At 43.6% G+C, this 22205-nt stretch overlaps 1 protein-coding gene across 1 annotated transcript in view; it reads right to left on the minus strand.

The window, feature by feature from the left end:
• Positions 1 to 204: 204 nt before the first annotated feature.
• The window catches only part of map3k21 (mitogen-activated protein kinase kinase kinase 21), a 43010-nt gene continuing 21009 nt past the window's right edge, over positions 205 to 22205 (minus strand). The window contains exons 2-11 of the mRNA XM_056291946.1: positions 18073 to 18253; positions 17501 to 17649; positions 11792 to 11967; positions 5840 to 6080; positions 5136 to 5258; positions 4410 to 4505; positions 2458 to 2608; positions 2225 to 2319; positions 1017 to 1847; positions 205 to 931 (exon numbers count right to left, since the gene is read on the minus strand). Coding sequence (XP_056147921.1) covers positions 555 to 931; positions 1017 to 1847; positions 2225 to 2319; positions 2458 to 2608; positions 4410 to 4505; positions 5136 to 5258; positions 5840 to 6080; positions 11792 to 11967; positions 17501 to 17649; positions 18073 to 18253 — 2420 coding nt within the window. The 3' untranslated portion in view covers positions 205 to 554. The remainder of the gene's footprint in view (positions 932 to 1016; positions 1848 to 2224; positions 2320 to 2457; positions 2609 to 4409; positions 4506 to 5135; positions 5259 to 5839; positions 6081 to 11791; positions 11968 to 17500; positions 17650 to 18072; positions 18254 to 22205) is intronic.

Consider the following 22205-nt stretch of genomic DNA (forward strand, 5'->3'; position numbering starts at 1 on the left):
CCACCATACTGAGCAGTCTTCTGTGTGTCTGAAACGCTGGAGAAATTGCCAAGGACATCAAAGGCAAACCATCTTTATACAGCATTTGGTGGAATCTGCTAGAACAGCTAGCTTTTTGTAAGATTATTCACATTTTTTTATACAATGTAGCATATTTAGATGTAACTAACCTACTGAAAGTGGCAAACCAGGAAGTAAGGGTTGTGGTTTTCACATTCATAGACACTTCTTCGCACAATTTTGGCACCGTTTCAGAGATCTGAAGAGGACTACTCAGTATAATGGCCGCTAATGGGAGTGTGATCCCTACAGCATACAGAGCGATAATGTTGAAAATCAAGATGTGTTCCTTTAAGTTCTAGAACAGAGTCGAGGCAGGGCTCTATGCTTGGAGAACTTGTCATGTGAATAGAGGCAATATGGTCCTAAACCCTCCAGGAGTTCTGGGGCACCTTGAAATTTTACAACACTCTTGATAAAACTAGATGAGCTAATGCCTAAATAGCAGTAGCAGCAGCAGCAGCTTGATTCATTCTCTAGGCTCTGAAGGAGTCCTAGGAGAGGAATTCTTTTTCCAGTTCAAAAACAGAGGGCCTTCCCGGGGAGCTCTGGATACGGCAGAGCGGCACAGTGCAATCCCGTTTCTGGCCCTCGCTGTCCATGTCCAGCAGAGAGCAGCCCCCGCCGACTTCAGTTGACAGCATCATGTTCAAGCTCTGCGCACTCTTCTCTCCAGTGTAGTGGCCCAGGGAGTAGCTTTTGTTGCGCCCACGCAGCAGGGCCCAGGAATGGGGCTTTGCTCGTAGGGACAGGGGACGTGGTCGGGAGCATGCCTCACCACTGACGGGCCTCTCTGAAGCGCTGTCTTTTTCTTTCTCCTGCTTCTTCTTCTGATGGGGTGCCGGAGGAGGCAGAGTAGGTGGGCCATTAGCTGAAAACAAAGAGGGGATACAAATTTTACAATTCAGACATTTTCTAAAATCTTTTACAAATACTTTCTTTCCCGTGTTGCTCACTGATGTTGCTGGTGGCAGACTTCTTCCTGCGGAGGCGGGATCCTGTAGTGTGGTTGCTCTGATCTGGTGCCTGGCTTTGGGTTTGTAGTGGGGATTGGACTTGTGTTTTATCAGCTGTCCTATTACCCTGGTCTTCTATGGAGGTTGCTGGGCCTGTTTTGCATGGTTCCGGAGAACTGATAGTCACAAGCTTGTCTTTCCAGGTGCTACTCTCAGCCCTCTCCACCTCGGGCTGTAAGAGACACTTGGTGGAGTTGCATTCCAAGATGGCTGACATGGAGAGGAGATTGACAGGTTGGTTGGAGGCATGGTTTGACAGCATCTCATCTTTACGGGAGCGGCTGCCAGGTGGTGAGGTGCTGCGCCGGAAGCGGGTAGCCCGCTGGAAGAGACCCTCTTTCTTCTTCTTCTCCTCTCGCTGGGGCTCATTTTCCTCACCAAGGGATGAGTTCTTGAGAGCCTCCCGAAGGTCGTAGCCCAGCGCCACCGATGCCAGCAGTGAACCGCAGCTGTACAGCACTGAGTCAGTCTTGCGGCGAGCGGATGCCCTCTTCAGGCTGTTTGTGGGGGTGAGTTGTGGGGTGGTAGAGGTGGAGGAGGTGGACGTAGTAGTGTAGTGGTCTTCTTGACTCTCTCCAGCACTGTTCTGGCCTGTTTGTCCCCCTAACCCTGCCTCTCCTGGCCCACAGTGCCCTGCAGGGCTCTGGGGCTGCTGCTCGTCCTTCCAGAGAGGTAGATCGATATACACCTGGTTGGGGAACTTGAATTGCTTTGGTTTGGAGCTGCTGCTGTCCAAGCACTCAGGGGAGAATGCCTCATCTTTACTGCCCCCTGCTGGTCACACACAGACAAACATGGGTCAGTTTTCACACTGATAAAAGAAATAATAATGGACTGTTTTTTTTCCCTTTGTTCCCAAGACCAACTTGCAACTGACTCTCATTAGAGACCTTAGAGGTTTGCTTTTCCTAATGTTAATAACTTACAACTGACTCGCATAGAGACCTTAGGGGTTTGCTTTTCCTACTGTAAATAACTGATCACTCAGTTCATTTATAACAGTATGATAACAGTTGAGGGGAAATTATCAAATTTAGTGTTACTTTAAGATTAACATTATTATTGAACACTGAAGAAAGCCACTTGGCAGCCAAGTACCAGAATAATGTGTGTAATCACTGAGCTACGACAGATGTATGCTGGCTCACCTTGTTCAGCAAACAGAGCAGCAAGAGGGACAGATTTCTGGGACTTTACCATACTAGTGGACCAGGGGTTGCTGCCATCGGAGAGAGGACGAACTCTGACAGAGACAGATATTTTACACATTATCAATGGGAAAACTATAGCAGACTGCACATATGTATATGAATTCTACCTTCTTTTTTTTTTAAATTAGAAAACAGCCTGTTTTGTGGATGTGTCTATATATGTATTTTACCTCTCGGCAGCACTGGGCCTGTCTTTGCTCTGTACTGAACTGGGGCCCCAAGTTCTTCCTTTCTTTTTGATTCCCCTCTTCACGTCATCAAACTCCTCCGGCCTGAAGAGGGTGCTGCGTCCCCATGTACGGTTGCTCTCATCTAGAGTAACTGTATATATTAAAAAAAAAAAAAAGCCACAACATGACCATTACCAGAGAAGCAGAAACGATAGTAAAACTGTTATCACAGAAAAGGGAAAACATGAATTTCTTATTGAATATGATGTAGATGTGTTAGTGGGAAAATTAAGATACTTGGAAAACACCAAAAAAACCCTATTTCAGCTTAATCAGGAGGTTGTAAGATTTGATTTTTATGTTGAAAATGGGTCGTAATTGCATGTTGCCTTCCTCTCTCACCAGTACGTAGGTCTCTTCTCAGAAGTCCACTGTAAATAGACACGATAGTCACATCTGTATTTCCTCTACAAGATGGGGGGTTGTAAAGCCATTCTACATTGGATGAAAATGGAGCTTAGGACTATAACTATTCATGAAGACCTTTTTGGTAAACAGGATAATTTATATCTGTAGCAGGATTCTCCTTTTCATATTATGTTTTGTTTTTTGTTTTTGTTTATTTGTAAATGTATGTATCAAAAGCCAGCAATTAATGTTTTTTATTATTAAAGAAGCCTCTTAAATGTTAAGATACTAAGAAACCAGTGGCAGATCAACAGGTTCCTCAACAGGAACCTTTACTTCAGGGAGTGCTCCTACTGACTTGGGGAAGGGGTTATTAAACATCACCCCCACTTGGATTTTAATGAACCAAAGTAGGGAAACCAAAGAGTGGACATCATTGATAGTAGGCTGTCCTGGATTTTTTAAGGATGCCTTGGAGAGACAATTGAGTTACAATGATTTCTGAAGTTAAGTGTGGGTGCAATTTCTAATGTAAGGGGTGTACTTCAATTAACTGCTGCTCCTATAGGGTGATGGGTAAAGTATCAACACTGTTTATAAAACAAACAGTACATACATGTTTTTAATTAAAAAAAAACAAACCTGAAACCACTTGTTACAGACAATCACAAGACTAATAATTTAGAGGTTTAAAAAAGATCTGGTGAAACTCTTTAAACACAACAGACTTGTTAGCCTCACAGCCAGACCAATCTTACAGGTTTCTCATATTGTTCTTTTATGGATAGGGTCTGAGTGCCCTCTTTTGTTGAGAGCCATTTCAAACAGGAGGATTTGTCCAAAAAGTGAGGGTCCAATCAGTTTAGGAGATCGATACAAGGTGGCTACCTAGTCAACATGACAGAATTGTAAACAATGGTGGCAGTGGTACACAAAAGTTAGCTTTTGTCATAAAGCAATATCATAAAACGGGTCACCTGATGCAGGTACAGTGCACAATGTGAAAACATGAATATGCTGCTGAGGTGGTCATGGAAATCCTCCTGCCTTGTAAGCTTTACAACCATGTCTCTACTGCCATTATTGTTCACAAATCTGGTGCATTGTGTCTCAGCTATATGGCCTTCTTGAATCAGCCTCGAGATTTGTGACAGGTCTGCTTATTTGAAATCACTCAACATGCAAGACTGGTCTGAATTGTAAGGCTGAGCGCGCGCACACACACGCACACACACACACACACACACACACACACACACACACACACACACACACACACACACACACACACACACACACACACACACACACACACACACACACACACACACACACACACACACACACACACACACGTTAGAATCCACACTTCAGAAAAACCTTGCCAATAAACACACAAGAGTTCCCCCAGCCCAATACTCTGGGAATCAGTTAGGCAACAATCAATACCCTTCTGTCAAACTTGTGACGCTTGCTGCTGTTAGTGAGTCCACAGCAGGCATCAAAGTCATACCCATCTGGCATCGGAGTAACCAAAAGCTTGCCTTTATTCTTGAGCCCAGAGTGGACTGTGAGCTCACTGGTCAGATCAACCTCCTGCTGGTAAACAAACAAACTGTCCCTCCGTACATGGGATGTCACTGGGGGAGGAAACAAACATGTTGCCTACAACATAAATAAACTGTGTGGCATAAATGCTGTAGCTCATATACAGCTAACATCCAGGTTGAAATCCTTATTTCAGGCACCATGTCAAAAGAAACATGTCTCCATATTCCACTGACCATAGCACATTTTTAAACCTTTATAATGGATTCTGAATGAGTCCTGTAAACTTGTGGGTCCATTAAACATGTAGGCCAACCACACCTTTCAATTCAAGAAGAGAGTCCAAAATAAATGAAACCAAGGCTCTAAATCTGTTTTGTCTCTTGCTTTTTTTCTTCACAACTATACTAAATACTATTGTAAGGGCTCTTCCGCCACAAAAGCATTAACTTGGTGCCTACATTCTAAATTAAGAGTTAATTACTCAGAAAAGTAGACTAACTGTGCCAAGAAATTCACAAGAACCAATACAGACCCAGACAGAAAAGAATGATTGAACACATCATTCAATTTCCCTAGATGTTGCCTTATCTGAGCTCATCTTTTTTTATGAAAAGAGAAACAAGGTGTCAGTGTTTTGGCCATGATCTGTGCATGGGGGTAAGAGGAATGAAGGGCCTCAGAGCTTTATATTAGGGGAGTGTTGAAAAAGGGTGACTTACGTTGAATGGCTCGTAGCCGAGGGATAAGTGTGGGGCTACTGGGAGGAGAGGAACTGGTGCTGTGTAGGCTACGCCTCTTGTCCATGGAGGGTGACGCCTGAACTGTGATCTTATGCTGGAAGTCTAGAACACAAAATAAAGAAGATATGCACACATGCAGGTAACCATCAAGCTTCAATAAGAACTGCAAAAAAAATAACAGTACAACACTAAGGTTATCATAATTGTTAATTACTAGTTGCTCAACTTCATATTGATTGGCTTGAAAGAAGAATGAAACACCGAAGAAATCACGATGACAAGATAATAAATGCTAAACCATAGAATCACGTCATGTTTGTAGTTTAAAGAAGAAGAAAAAAAAGGTTCAAAGAACGAGCTATGCTGAGATATAATGCTCAACTTGGTTTAACACAATGCAAGTATTACAATTAAATGACAACCACGAACCCAAAATATCATAGTATGTGTGCGTGTACAGATAATATAGTGTGTTAATACATTAGGAAAACAGCCCACTGCCTGAACCCCTACATGGCTGACAGCAGACCTTGCCTTCACTCTAAACACATCCTAACCCTTATCCAAATCTTTAAAATAACCCTCCTCTAAAAAATAAGCACAGGCAAATTTCCCTTAACTGGGAGATTTTTTCTTAATTGTTCAGTTCCTCAAACCACAGAGGTGCAGATGCACCATCTCACCTGAGGGCAGGCTGATGCGGTTGCCATCCTTCAGTTTGAGGCGGGAGCGTTTGAATTTACCCTTCCTCTTCTTGACGTTGGGCTTGTCCTTGTTGAGCTGGAAAATGAGGATGTTGAGCTCTCGCTCCAGGACATTGATCTCTCTCTCCGCCAGCTGCTGCTCCCGGCGCTTCAGCAGCTCCTCCTGCGACTTCTGCTGCAGCGCCGCACGGGTCAGCTCCTCCTCCCTGGAACGCAGCTCCTGAAAGAACCAGAGAGGTAATGCGTACATGAGGGGAGGCAAATAAAAAGGCAGTCGGTTTGGACCTCTGCAAGGTCATGTTAAGCGCACTTCTTCCCTGAAAAGGCAGCTCCTTGGCAGAGAAGGAAATGAACAAGAAATGCTAAGACAGTTAAACACAGACAACTTTCAGTTTGGTTTGGCAGCTCCTGGTTATGTGGACACACACCAAATCAAAACATGTTGGGTAATAACCTTTCATCTGGAACGTAACTGCCATCCACAACAATCACGATGAGCAGCACAAATATGTTGGACCAGTCGTGTTTGGATGCCAAAATATAGGCTCACAAAACCAGAACCAACACTTGTAAAGATGGGATGTCGTTTTGCCATTGTTGTTGTTATGCTTGAAGTTGGAGCTACCATTGCTGGGGAAGCGGCGACGTATACAGATGTATACAGTGACGTAATGCCGTGGCTCTCTAGCCCATAGAAAAGCAAACCGGTTCTTAGAAGGTTCGCAAGTTGAACCAACTAAGAACCGGCACTAGCACCAGCCCATAACCAGAACTAGGTTCGCGTGTCAACAGACTGATAAGGCCAGAGTGACTGGTAGAGAGGACCGATTTCTGTTGGAGGGTGATATCCTCCATTTCCTTTTATCCGAATTCAACTTGTAGGTGGACAAAGGATAGAGATATATACTGTATTTCCCGGACTACAAGTCACACTGGAGTATAAGTCTCACTTAGCAAAAAAAACACTTTGTGGCAAGGAAAAAAAACATGTTTAAATCGTTTTGGTTTATAAGTCGCATTTATATGGTGGTACAATATAGAGCCCTGCACGGGACTGTTTTCTTAATCCTGCTCCGACTGGATTTCTGACCATCACTGCCCACTCCAGCAATGTGTGTGTCCACTCCCACCTGCACCCGCAAACATTGACCATTCACGGCCGCACAAGAGTTCCATTGATTTTGCATCTTCTCCAATCCTGCAGGGAAAACACGTTATTTTGCTGTGTAGTATTAATAAAGAGATGCATTTCTGTCGGTAATAACATGGCGAAATTACGTTCTAGTACATAATTACATTCATACGAGTGCAATAGTTAGTTATTCTGGGGCAAAATTACATTGTATCAATTTATTTTACTTGTTATTTTAGAATGTGTTGTTAGCTGTGGTTGTTTGTTTTGCTGAGGTTGTTTTATTTTGTTTTGCTGAAGTTGTTCTTTTTTGTTTCTCTTCCCTGTGTCTATTAATGCACTGATCAGTGTTGTATTCTGTGACAATGACAATAAAGGCTTTCTATTCTATTCTATGTCAATAAAGCCTGTCCCAGTGACGAAGTCATACGGCCGAGTGCCTCTACAGCAAAGTGCGACACATTTATCGTTGTACCTTGTTTAATATGGGCAGGAAGAAGTGCTTTATCTTTTCAGGAGAGCTGACTTTGAATGGGGAGAACAGAGCAGGTATGTCGCCTCAACCCAGAGGTGACAGATTTCTGCCCATTGTAGATCAATACTTGTGCACATTTTCCCAACCAACGAAGTCCAGTTTGTCTCCATCTTTGTTGGTAACAGTGGAGAAATTTTTCCAAATGTCAGACTTGCCTTGCTTTTCTTGTGTATTGTAATGACCTGCCTTGATATTCTTGTGTATTGTAATGACCTGCCTTGATATTCTTGTGTATTGTAATGACCTGCCTTGATATTCTTGTGTATTGTAATGACCTGCCTTGATATTCTTGTGTATTGTAATGACCTGCCTTGATATTCTTGTGTATTATAATGACCTGCCTTGATATTCTTGTGTATTGTAATGACCTGCCTTGATATTCTTTTCAACTTCATTTGTTGACTCCATCCTTGTGGTTGGCGCTAGCTAAATCCCAGGACTCGCAGTGCATTTTTTGAATGTCCGCTCCAGCAAAGTTAAAACCGCCTGCTCCTGTGAGATCTCAATGCAGCCCTCTAGGTACAGTATTTTCAGTTGTCACAAGATTAAACACTGCCATCTAGTGGCCTTAGTTGAAATTGAGTATTCATCTGACTAAATTACATAATGTATAAATCGCTTTGGAATACAAGTCGTAGGACCAGCCACACGTGTAAAAAAACAACAATTTATAGTCCGGGACATACAGTAGACGGAAAGATCAGTCAACTTCTTCTGCAGGACAGCTTTTCACAGCTCCCCTCTACTGGGACAGAGAACAGTTGCCTGCCACTTTAGTTAGTATTGCATAGCTAAACAGTTTTTCTCTTATGGCTTACTCTTCTCTTCATCCTTTTTTATTTCCATCTAATTGCTCTAAACTGAGTCATAATAATCCTGGGTGGATGACTCCCATAAAGCTGCTTTACAGTCAAGCCCCTCCAGCCACCCACCTAGACTGAGATTACTGTGAGGTCTTTACCGGAAATCTGGTGTTTTAGATTGTTATGTAGCAGCAAATTCTAAAAACTATCTTATGAAATCACTGTGGGAAAATTCAGGCTAATGTTTAAAGCATTTGTTTCTTTGTTAAAAAACACAAAAGCTTCTGTTCAGGTGTGGAAAAACAGGGGAAAAAAAGAAAAAAAAAAGACATTAGTCACCATTAGTTATGCCATTTAACTTTTCCTGATCCAAAAAGTCTGCCCTGAAATCAAAAAAGAAAAAGAAAAAAAAAGGCAAATTTCTTGTCTTAACCCAATTTCATTCTCTTTCAAATATTTTTTTTATACATTCAAACATTCGAGTGTGGTGCTCCTAATAAATCCTTTCTCCCTCTCTCACTTGTTTTTCAATGCTTGCTAGGTTTTACAAACCCAGCAATCTCCTGGACATTGTCACACATTAGTGCTGAAGCAGTGTCAATGACATAAACTGTCTCTACTGTTAATTGATCAGTCATGGATGGGATGATTGGAAAAAAAAGTGGTTGGAAAAAAAGTGGTGTTGCATATACAGCCAGCTAGATCAACTGGACACATCCAGTACAGAAACAACACTTAAAAGGTGTAACCTGACAGTTTAAATTTAGGTAAGCCTTTTGTGTATCCTTTTCTGAACACTTTACCAGCGAGCAGCAAGTGGTCTACATTTCTCTTTAAGAGGAACACCATTAGCCTAAGAGACATTTTTTGAGTCTCCATAGCACCAAAGCAGAGACCTTTCACATGCAATGTAAAAGGTTATGGGTGAAGAAAATACAGTGACTAAAAATGTAAAATGTATAAGATTTTGCTTTTAACCTTCATAAAAAAAGCTGTGGACCTTTCAGCATCTAAGTAATCCAGTTCCACCGTTGGGTGATTTAACTCAACGTGCTGATCCCACCATTTCCCCAAACACTAATTAACCCTTCCTCTTAAGCCAATGTGGGAGATTTACACAGGAAGCAGATTAAGGTCTTAACAAGGGGAAGTCTGCTAAAATGCCTCAATGCTGATGCCTCGATTCGTTAAACAACTGGTTAGCCTGCCTGCTGAAAGTAACTGATTATGGTTTAAATTCCTCCAAAACTGTCCCAGGCTATAGAGCCCAGTTAGGTAATAACAAAAGGCTAAATCCATTGACTTAATACAAAACAATGACACCGTGGATAAAATATATGTATGTTAAGGGGCCTGGCTACATACTTGTGATATAATAATAAAAAAAAAAGGCACATAAAAGAAGTCAGGTGGAAGTTCTTAACATCTCACTGACTGTCAAGTGTGCATCACTCATTACAAAATTTATATGGAAAAAGAAATCTCCCAGAGTTCGCTTGTCTCTTTTATAGCTTCCATTTGATACAGCGAGGTTGAAGTGTTCAAATCTTCATTGGTATTACTTGGCAGCACAGTTGAGAACTATGGTGTTTTATTTTTCTGCTGGAGATACTCCGTCATGGATGGATATAGAGTCGTGCTCTGATACCATTACATTTATATCTGTATTCAGCCAAGCTAAAACACCTCAGAGCACGTACTGCCCATCCTATAGTGCTTAACATGGTTAATGTATGGTATGATGTAAAGAAATATATGAATATATCTAACTCCTTGTCACAACTCAGTCCAATCTGGGCCAATTTAAACCAGACAAGATGGATGCTGGATTCCAGCTATGGTCAAAGAAACAGCTTAGCAAAATATCTGACCTCTATAAAGAAGATGTTCTGATGTCTTTCGAGGAAATCTCCATAACATACTATAACATCCCAAGAAAGCATTTTTTAAAATACCTACAATTGAGGAGTTTTATTTCTTCTATGCAAAATCAGTCATTGGTAATTCCTGAGCTTTCATCCTTAGAAGAAATTATTATCAAAAATAGCAACAGTTAAGGGTTTGATTTCATTAATATACAACTGGCTTGCATCTGGTTCTAATGAGACCTCAGTATCCAAACTTGATGCATGGAAGGTAGATTTAAAAGAGGACATTTCCAATAACGATTGGAACGCATCCTGTGAGAAGGCTCAGACACGAACAGCCAGCTCTAATTTAAAGCTACTTCAATATAACTGGTTGGTTGCGGACTTATATAACCCCTGTCAAATTGAATAAATATATATATAAAAGCAATATACCTGACATGTTTTAAATGTAATGAGGCTCAAGGAACATTTATACATTATATTTGGGAGTGACAAAATTAAGAAATTCTGGAGGGAGGTGATCAATACAATCACGATCACTTTGTAAATATCCCACTAGACTCCAAGATGATGTTGTTACACATGTATCCAACAGATCTCAATTTGAGAATTGAAGAATACAAATTTATTGACTTTGTTATACTGCAGGCAAAACGATTGATAGCTTTAAACTGGAAGAACACTGCTGCACCTACAGTTGGGGATTAGGAATATGGCGCACTGTATGTCAATAGAGAGAATAACATCCATCCACTATCCGAACCGCTTATCCTGCTCTCTGGGTTGCTGGAGCCTATCCCAACTGTCATTGGGCAGCAGGCGGGAAGACACTCTGGACAGGCCGCCAGGCCATCTCACACACACACACACACACACACACACACACACACACACACACACACACACACACATTCATACCTAGGGACAATTTAGTATGGCTGATTCACCTGACCTACATGTCTTTGGACTGTGGGAGGAAACCGAAGCACCCGGAGGAAACCCACACAGACACGGGGAAAACATGCAAACTCCACACAAAGGACGACCTGGGACGACCCCCAAGGTTAGACTACCCTGGGGCTCGAACCCAGGACCTTCTTGCAGTGAGGCGACCACGCTAACCACTGCGCCACCGTGCCGCTCAAGAGAATAACATATACCTTGAAAAATAAAATGGGTGTTTACGAAGGAATCTGGAAACATTTTAATTGATTTTATAAAACATTGAGATATAGGGGAGCTCTTACAGGAGGAAAACGTAGGACAGGGTACTTAAAGAATGTAGGGTACAAAGGTAGAGGGTAGACTCCAGAAGGGGATGGGGGCTTGTTTTGAAATTTTGTTGCAATGATGTAATTTTTTTGTGTATGTATATGTTTATTTTGTTAGCAGTACTATTTAATTGTATGACTTATTTTGTCATATGTTTTATATTAATTTTGGCTCTAAATACAAGGGAGAGTGTAAAGTGTGTTAGAGAGAAAGCATTAGTGAGAGTGACGAACAGGTGTGTGTGTTTGTGTGTGCGTCTGTTTGTATGGGCATTAATTTTTGCATAAACTTGGGTTTAATTTAGTCCCTTTGCCCCACCTTCTCTTTGGTCCTGAGCTCATCAAACATCTCCTGGATTTCCACGCGCCAGTTGTCCTGCATGCTGTGGAAGGAATCCTGGGGCATGGTGGCCATCACTGCCTCCTCAATAGCTGACAGCTGCTCCAAGATGCAGGAGAAAGAGGGGCGGACGTGTGGATCCTGATCCCAGCATTCTGCAGCAATGTACATTTATGCACACAACACAAAACAGACACACAACTTAGTGATTAGATAAACAATTACAGGGAGATACAAGCACATGACCTGTGTTTTCCTCTTCGACACAAAACAGTAGTTATGTGCTCATGAAAAACAATCATTTTGAATTGCTCACAGACAATAAAAAATCATTATCTGGTCTTACGGTTTACCCATGTGAATAACAAATCAAAGCAACCAAGACAAACACATTTATCGTATTTCCTGGGCTATAAAATCACTGGGTTTTTTTTCTCTCATCTGGCTGGTCCTGCGATTTATATTCCAAAGCGATTTATACAATGTAATTTTGTCGGATGAATACTCAATTTCAACTAGGGCCACTAGATGACACTGTTTAATCTTGTGACTCAACTGAAAATACTGTACATAGAATCTCACAGGAGCGGGCGGTTTTAACTTTGCTGCAGGTGGGAGCGAGCAGGCGGTCAAAAAATAAACTGCTGGTCTCGATATTTAGCTAGTGCTCACCACAAGGATGGAGTCAACAAATGAAGTTGAAAAGGAGATCAAAACAGGTCATTACAATACATAAGCAAAGCAAGCCAAGTCTGACATTTGGAAAAATTTCTCAGTTGTTACTTACAAAGATGGAAATGAACTGGACTTTGTTGGGTGCGAAAAATGTGCAATAAGTATTGATCTACAATGGGCACAAATCTGGCACCCCTGGGTTGAGACGACATACCTGCTCTGTTCTCCCTGGTCAAAGTAAGCTCTCTTTCAAAGATAAAGCACTTCTTCCTGCACATATTAAACAAGATACAACTGAGAAATGCGCCGCACTTTGCTGTAGAGACATTTGGCCATATGACTTCATCACCGGGAAAGGTTTTGCTGACACAGAATAGAATAGAAAGCCTTTATTGTCATTGTACAGAATACAATGAAATTAGGAGTGCTACTCCTGATCATTGCGTTAAGACATAGGGAAACTAACTAAATAAAACAACCTCTGCAAAACAAACAACCACAGCAAACAGCACATGTTCTGAAATAATCTCATCTCATCATCAGCCGCGTTTCCGGGGTCGGGTTGCGGTGGCAGCAAGTTAAGTAGGGCACTCCTGGCTCCTCCTGGGGGAACCACAGGCATTCCCTGGCCAGATTGGACATGTAGTCCCTCCGCGAGTTCTGGGTCTACCCCGCGATCTCCTCCCAGTTGGATGTCCCCGGAAAACCTCCAAAGGAAGGCACCCAGGAGGCATCCTAATCAGATGCCCGAACCACCTCAACTGGTTCCTCTCGACGCAAAGGGGCAGCGGCTCTACTCCGAGCTTCCTCCGGATGTCCGATCTCCTCACCCTATCTCTAAGGCTGAGCCCAGACACCCTACGGACGAAACTCATTTCAGCCGCTTATGTCCATGATCTCACCCTTTCTTTCGGTCACTACCCAAAGCTCATGACCATAGATGAGGGTTCGAACCAAGACGGACTGGTAAATTGAGAGCTTTGCCTTCTGGCTCAGCTCCCTCTTCACCACAATGGTCGGGTACAACGTCCGCATTACTGCTGATGCTGCACCAACCCGCCTGTCAATCTCCTACTCCAGCCTACCCTCACTCGTGAACAAGACCCCAAGATACTTGAACTCACCACGTGGACCCACCACCCATGGAGAGATGAGCACTGTGGTAGGGTGCAATGCAGGCCAGGCGGCAGGCAAAGGCAGGGACCGGGGCGTGCCAACTTCTGGCATCGCAGACTGGTCCTCGGGATGTGGAATGTCACCTCTCTGGCAGGCAAGGAGCCTGAGCTGGTGTGGGAACTGGAGCAGTACTAACTAGATATAGTTGGGCTCACCTCCACACATAGCATGGACTCTGGTACCAAATTCCTGGTGAGGGGCTGGACTCTTTACTTTTCCGGAGTTGGCCAAGGTGACAGGCACTGGGCGGATACTCACAAGTCCCCGGTTGAGCGCCGCAGTGTTGGGAGTTCTCCCTGGGGAATGAGAGGGTCGCCTCTATACGACTGCGAGTCACTGGGAGGAAGGCTCTGACTGTTGTGTGTGCTTATGCAACGAACAGCAGTTTGGAATATCTGGCTTTCTTGGGAGTCTTCTGGGTGGTGTCCTGGATATGTTCCACTTGGGGACTCTATAGCTCTGCTGGGGGACTTCAATGCTCATGTGGGCTATGATGGAGAAACCTGGAGGGGCGTGATTGGGAGGAACAGCCTCCCCGATCGGAACCCGAGTGGTGCCTCGTTATTGGACTTCTGTGTGAGTAATGGATTGGCCATAATAACCACCATGTTCAAGCATAAGGTAGTTCATAAGTATACTTGGTACCAGTACACCTTAGGCCGAAGATCGATGGTAGACTTTTTGGTCGTATCAGAACTGCAGCCATGTTTTGGACACTCGGGTGAAGAGAGGAGCAGAGCTGTCAACTTATCACCACCTGGTGGTGAGTTGGATCAGATGGTGGGAAAGGCTGCCGAACAGACCTGTCAAACCCAAATGTGTAGTGAGGGTGAACTGGGAATGTCTGGCAGAGGCCCCTGTCCATGAGGTCTTCAACTCCCACCTTCAGAAGCAGTTCTCGTGTACCCTGAGGGAAGCTGGGGACATGGAGTCTGAGTGGGCCATGTTCAAAGCCTCTATTGCAGATGTGGCAGAAAGGAGCTGTGGTCATAAGGTCATCGGTACCTGTCGAGGTGGCAACCTAAGAACCCACTCATGGACACTGGTGGTGAGGGAAGCCATCAGGTTGAAGAAGGAGGCCTTTCGGGCTTGGCTGGCCCAGGGGTCTCCTGAAGCAGCAGACAGGTACTGGGAGGCCAGAAGGGCTGCGGCTTCGGTGGTCGCAGAAGCAAAAACTCGGGTGTGGGAGGAGTTCGGTGAGGCTATGGAGGACTTTCGGTTGGCCTCAAGGAAGTTCTGGCAAACCATCCGGCGACTCAGGAAGGGGAAGCAGGGCTTGACTCAGGCTGTGTTCACCCGGGGAGGGGAACTTTTGACCCGGACTGGGGAAGTTGTCGGGTGGTGGAAAGAACACTTTGAGGAGCTCCTGAACCTGGCTAACACATCCTCAGTGTGAGGAGGTAGAGTCTGAAGACTCGGGGGAAGGCCCACCCATATCCCTGGCAGAGGTCTCTGAGGTAGTTGAGAAGCTCCTCGGTGGCAAGGCACCGGGTGTGGATGAGATTTGCCCTGAGATGCTGAAGGCTCTGGACATTGTTGGGCTGTCTTGGCTGACACGCTTCTTCAGTGTCATGTGGAAGTCAGGGGACAGTACCTGTGGAGTGGCAGACTGGGGTGGGGGTTCCCATATTTAAAAAAGGGGACTGGAGGGTGTGCTCCAATTGTCACGGCATCACATTGCTCAGCCTCCCTGGCAAAGTCTATTCTAGGGTGCTGGAAAGGAGGCTCCAACTGATTGTCAAACCTAAGATCCAGGAGGAACAATGTGGATTCCGTCCTGGCTGCGGAACAACGGACCAACTCTTTACCCTTGCAGAAGTGCTGAGGAAGGCATGGGAGTTTGACCAGCCAGTTTACATGTGTTTTGTGGACTTGGAGAAGGCTTATGACTGTGTACCCCCGGGCACTCTGTGGGGGGTACTGAAGGAGTATGGGGGTACTGGGGGTACCGGGGCAGTTGTTACAAGCCACCTGGTCCTTGTATAATCAAAGTGAGAGCTGTGTCCCCATTCTCGGCACAAACTCAAACACGTTTTTGGTGGGTGTCGGACTCTGCTAAGGTAGTCCCCCTGTCTCCGATTCCATTTGTGATATTCATGGACAGGATCTTAAGGTACAGTCAAGGTGAGGAGTGTGTCAGATTTGGGAACCTCAGAATTGCATCTCTGCTCTTCGCAGAAGATGTGCCCCAGTGTGCGACCTCCAGCGCACACTGGGGCAGTTTGCAGCTGAGTGTGAAATGGCCGGGATGAGAGTCAGCACCTCCAAGTCTGAGGCCATCATACTCTATCGGAAAATGGTGGATTGCTCACTCCGGGTTGGGGATGAGTTGTTGCCTCAAGTGAAGGAGTTCAAGTTCTAAAATAGTAAGTAAAATAAATTAATACAATGTAATTTTGCCCAGTAATAGGTGTACTTAATGCACCATAATAATTGTAATTATTGCACAACTAGGAATGTATTTATGCACTAAAAATAATTTTGCTACATTATAACCGACAAATATGCATCTCTTTATCAATACTACACAGTAAAATAATGTGAGAAGACACAAAATCAGTGGAACTATTGTGCGGGCGTGAATGGTCAGAATGTTTGCGGGAGTGGACACACACATTGCGGGAGTGGGTGGTAATGGTCAGAAATCGGAGCAGGATTAAGCAAACAGTCCCTTGCAGGGCTATACACTGTACCGCCATATAAATACGACTTATAAACCAAAGTGATTTATATGTTTTTCTGCCGCAACAACGCATTTTTTGCCAAGTGCGATTTAGACTCTGGTGCAACTTGTAGTCCGGAAAATATGGTATGCTATTAAAATGACATTATGGAACAACTACTCTGTGTATTGTGATTTAAGTATCTACATTTGAGAAATTTTGAAAATGCAGTAAAACTCTTCGTCACGCCCTCTTCAAATGACATTCCCTAATAGCAAGTCCTGGTGCGACCACCAAAAGTACCTCCACTCAAGACAGGCTAGCAAAACTTCAAGTTGAAACCCTGCGCTAAACGTGCACATACTGTCTACAAACACAATCCTGACTTATGTGAATAGCTCAATATCTATTAGCATTATTTTATGAGGGGAGCTGGTGCAGCTTGAGGGAAGTATCTACTGTATTGCATTATGCGAAAATTCATGCTCATGTGTTGAACTGTTTTAGAATGCATTTGTTGGAAAATAATTGTTTCTGATCTCACAGGGGTTGACATGATTAATTAAAAGTGCTAAAAATATACATCAAGGTGTTCGGGTAGCGTAGTGGTCTATTCCGTTCCCTACCAACACGGGGACTGCTGGTTCGAATCCCCGTGTTACCTCCGGCTTGGTCGGGCGCCCTACAGACACAATTGGCCGTGTCTGTGGGTGGGAAGCCGGATATGGGTATGTGTCCTGGTAACTGCACTAGTGCCTCCTCTGGTTGGTCGGGGCGCTTGTTCAGGGTGGAGGGGGAACTGGGGGGAATAATGTGATCCTCCCATGCGCTACGCTCCCCTGGCGAAACTTCTCACTGTCAGGTGAAAAGAAGTGGCTAGCGACTCCACCTGTATCGGAGGAGGCATGTGATAGTCTGCAGCCCTCCTCGGATCGGCAGAGGGGGTGGAGCAGCGACCGGGACAGCTTGGAAGAGTGGGGTAATTGGCCAGATACAATTAGGGAGAAAAAGGGAGGGAATCATCAAAATGTATATCAAAGCTCCTCAAATGTCTAAGAAGACTGATACAATTCATTTTGAAGTCTTTCATAAGAGTGTGTGGCCAAGGTGGAATTTCAATAAAAGGAAATAATTTGGAACAGTTCCTGTATGTGTGCTTCCTCTATTTCTGCACCTTCCATGAGTTTAGCAAAGGGTTCCGGGCAGGTGGAGGGGATCGGCAGAGTCAGTTTGTTGACCGCCACTCCGTATGCCACGGCCAGGCCATCTATCCCACGGTATGGCACCTCCCCTGTCAACAGCTCCCAAAGCAAGACACCATAGCTGAAAAACAAACAAACACACAAATACACACACACATGAAAATGTACTGCTTAAGAATAACAACACTAAGGACCCTGGTAACACTATCTAACAGTGCCTTAAAAAATTTAACTTGAATTTGATGGAATGAATGGGAAAAAAATAAAGCAGCAGAAGGAAAAAAAAAGTTGACCAAGGAAAGGCAAGAAAAGCAAAGCACACTGAAAAGACATGATGACAAGAAATAATCCTAAAAGGAGATTGGCAGGTCAACAGAAATAAAGTGACAGGTACAACAGAGTATGAGAACATAGAAAAGAAATTTGAAACTCCCACTCCCCTCGGGAGGAGAAAAAAAAGCAACACAAGACAGCAGAAAGGATGGACAGGCTGAGCCCCCAGAGAAAGTGTCAGTCTCTGTGGATGTTAAGATGCTTATTATACCTCCACACATCGCTGCCTTTGGAGAAAAGGGAGGACTTGATGACCTCAGGGGCCATCCAGGAATAGGTGCCCGCTGCTGACATTTTGGTGGTCTTGTGCCACTCTCTGGCCAGTCCAAAGTCAGTGATCTTCAAAGTCTTCCTCCCGATGTCATCGTTCTCAATCTTTTCAAGTAATAAAACTGAGAGAGGGAGAGACAGAGACAAGGCAGTGAGTGATGGGCAAGGGACCATGGCTCCCAACAGCATGGAAGGGCTGGAAAGTGGGTGGTGAGAGTAATGGGTAAACTGGGAAAGAAAAGGGAGAAGAAGGAAATAAGAGCAGCAGGTTTAAATAAGAGTAGTAGGGGTTTGAGTTAAGGTGGAGGCAGAGGGAAAAGTGAGTGAGAGATAGAGAAAGAGAGAACAAGAGTGAAGTAAGGCATGGGTGTGATGAAAGGGGGTGTAGTGGGACATAAGCAAGGAGAAGAAAATGAGTGTAAAAAGAAAGATTTGTGAAAGGGGTTGAGTGAGACAGAAATAGAAAGAGAGAGTGAGGGACAAACACGCAGGTGAAGAGATGATAGTTGATATTCTACGAAGCCGTCAGCGGTATGCAGGTAGTTTATTACTGGAGAAACAGAAGGTTGACAGCACCACAAAGCACCTGTCCCCAGGTCCTAAAACCTCTACATATTAAAGTCAGCCGGAACTGTCTAAACCTGCCTGTAACACCACACCAATCCACAGAGATTTTCCTTGGTAAAGCCACACTCCTCTAATATGTGAATTCCAAACAGCTTTGGCCAAGGTATGCTTAATATGAAAACAGGTTGAGTACATTCAACTTTCTAACTGGTAACAGGCAGGTATATATGTAGCTTTGGGAAGCCAACCCTAAACTAAGTTTACATTAGTCTTCATGGCATAAATTCATAGAGCAAGTACATTTTAAATGGTACTGAATTTTTATCAATACAGAATAAATTGATTTTCTGCTAACTCAATTTATTTGTGTATGTACTGGTGGTAGTTTAGTTTATGATGATCAACCAGAAGTGATTTTATTCATGATCACATCACTGGTTCTGGACAAGGATGAAGTTATTCATCAGCTAGGAAGCCCACACACAGCTAATGCTTCACAAAAACACTCAAACTTAACAAATAAAAAAAAAAAAAAAATACAGGGCTTTGAATCAAACTTACAAAAGCGCTGCTCAATGATCAATTTTGCTTCTCAGATCTCTGTGATGTACATGTTGCTCTGTTACGTATATATGATCTGAGCTTTGAGCTTTTTTGCCACATCAGTTGAAACTAACTAGAAGATATGCAGAGACACACAGCTTAAATGGAGGTCATGTGATGCTTTGAGTGGATCCCTCACTAGCTGTGACCATGTGATGTTGAAACATTTCCATGTTTCCATTATGGAAACAACGAGGTCTAAGTGTGCATCAACCAACTTGTCTGATCATATAAATCATGTCTTGGATTTGTCGGGCTCTTATGTCTGGTTTTTTTTTGTTGTGGAATTTCCTTTTTTTCTCCCCAATTGTATCCAGTCAATTATCCCACTCTCCCGAGCCATCCCGGCCGCTGCTCCACCCCCTCTGCTGATCCAGGGAGGGCTGCAGACTACCATATGTGAGGAGTTTCGCCAGGGGGACGTAGCGCGTGGGAGGATCATGCTATTCCCCCCAGTTCCCCCTCCCACCCGAACAGGCACCCCAACCGACCAGAGGAGGCGCTAGTGTAGCGACTAGGACACACACCCACATCCGGCTTCCCACCCGCAGACATGGCCAATTGTGTCTGGAGGGATGTCCCACCAAGCCGGAGGTAAGGCGGGGATTTGAACCGGCAATCCCCATGTTGGTAGGCAACGGAATAGACCGCAGGGCTCATATGTCTTGATAAAAACTTGGTACAATTGGGTTAACTTAGTTCCCCTATGAATAAGTATTACAGTAGCTTTTGGAATATGTAAAAGAAAAAACAAATCCAACTGGTTCAGCAAACTTAATTGCAATTACGGCTTGGGCCTGCACGCAAGCACAAACTTTTTTCAGATTAGGTTTCCATAAATAAGGCAACTGGAATCCAAACCAAATCAAGAAAAAGAAAACAAATGGAATTCATGCAAAGGGCACGTGAAATGAACACAAGGTTAAAAAAAAAAGGATCAAAATTTTCCTGTAAGTAGTTTGAGAAGTACCGAGTTCACATCTAAACAGATACTGTGCCTTAAAAGAGCAGTCAGAGGTTTTGAAACCTCTCACAGGATAGACGCCCAGCTGAGGGAAAGCTTAGGAGTGCAACAGGACTTATCCCAAGAAGAAAAACAACGTAGGCGGCGATATCAACACAATTTACACAATGTAAAAGTGTGACTCTCAAACAAGTCAAGGTGGTTGAATTCTATCATCTAATATGTGACATACTAGCGTAAAGCATGCCTCCCCTTTGTCGCCAATATTACTCACAATTATCAACCACCGATAGAAGCTAGGCATTGTGTGCATACAGTCTAATAACTTGGCTGGTTCTCAAAGCGTCATGTTATCGCTGACTGACCTTGGACTTACTCAGTCACATGAAGGCCTGGGCAAAACGTGTCAACGTGTGCGCGTATACACACACACACACACACACACACACACACACACACACACACACACACACACACACACACACACACACACACACACACACACACACACACACACATGCACACAAGTTCATGGTCAAACCTTTGTCATCGTTATCACAGACACGACAGGATGGGAGTAAGCATACATCTTAATACAATCATCCTGGTTAAAAAAATTGCATTAAAGTTTCTGTTTTGATTCCCATTTATAAAAAGGCTCTGTTCAGCAAAAAAGGAAAACAAATGAAAATAATTTTGGTATTTAACTTCGAACAGATGACATTTAGTGGAAGACATTAACTTTTTGAAGGGGGCCTTCTCGGCAAATTTCAAGGGCACCCAGGGAAGTTGAAGTCGGCCACAAAAAAAAAACAACAACAAAAAAAAAAAACAGCATTTCAACCCTCGCACGACTCCTATAGATCGCCAAAAAACAGTATCGTGCCTGGGGCATTATAAGGGGATCCTCTACTCAGAATGCAACAAAAGGCATTCCATTACAAACAGGTTCCGCTAGGGCAATGATATACTGCTAGTTCCTGTTGGATTCTCTCACTCTGATTCCACAGATTCCTCCCAGCAGGCTCTGTACAGTTTTAATGATTTGCGGTAGAATTGTTACACAACTCGGAGGAACAGTAGTTTTAGGGTAAATCTGTCTTTTTTTTAATGAACCGTTGAGCATACCGTGCCTATCAATTTTGCTCTCTGTTGATACCTGAAAGTCACTCGAGAAATTTCTGGTGAAAGGTCTATCTCCCGTCTGCATTTTCTTATATGTACTTCTGACTTTATGCTTGGATCATCTTGAAAACTTAGCTTCATAGTTTAGCCATTGCGCTCGACATTCCTGCTCCCCTTCTGTTGCTAAGGAGCTTGTCGTTATGTCACTATGGCTAATGGTATGATTGGCATTGTTGGATTCATTTCAACCTCCCCTTGGTTTAGGGGAGGCCATGACAACAGGGTCTTGATAGTAAACTCTGGTTTAGCTATCAAAGGCTCTGCTCCAAATTAAACCAACTTCTAAATATATTAGAGATGACCGTAGACAGATTGGTTACGTACCAGCTCATGTAGGCATGTTCATTGATAACTGATCTCCCTCTAGGATCTGACAACAAAACCACCACATTGGGGCCCCACCCAAACCAGTAATTTATCCGTAATGACCACCTCCACTGATCACCTTCTAACCCCATTCGAAGTTCTGAGAATCATCACAATAATTGATGAATGATTATCCTCCAGCGAAAATCCCAATATAAAGGGTTTTCAAATCACATCAGCCTCTAATGCATTCTGAGGGCAGGTGTTTCAAACACCCTCACGACAGCAGAACTGAAGATTCCCTGGCCAGCAAATAATCCCCCTGCCAATACTAATCTTAATTTATATTCAAAATACAGTAAATCGTCATCTCACCAATTTTCTAAACACTTTCTCTGGAACTAAAATGGTGAAGAATTGTAGAATTATTAATAAAATTTTGAATTATG

Source organism: Lampris incognitus, chromosome 13 (assembly GCF_029633865.1).
Source record: "Lampris incognitus isolate fLamInc1 chromosome 13, fLamInc1.hap2, whole genome shotgun sequence".
Lineage (NCBI taxonomy): Eukaryota > Metazoa > Chordata > Actinopteri > Lampriformes > Lampridae > Lampris > Lampris incognitus.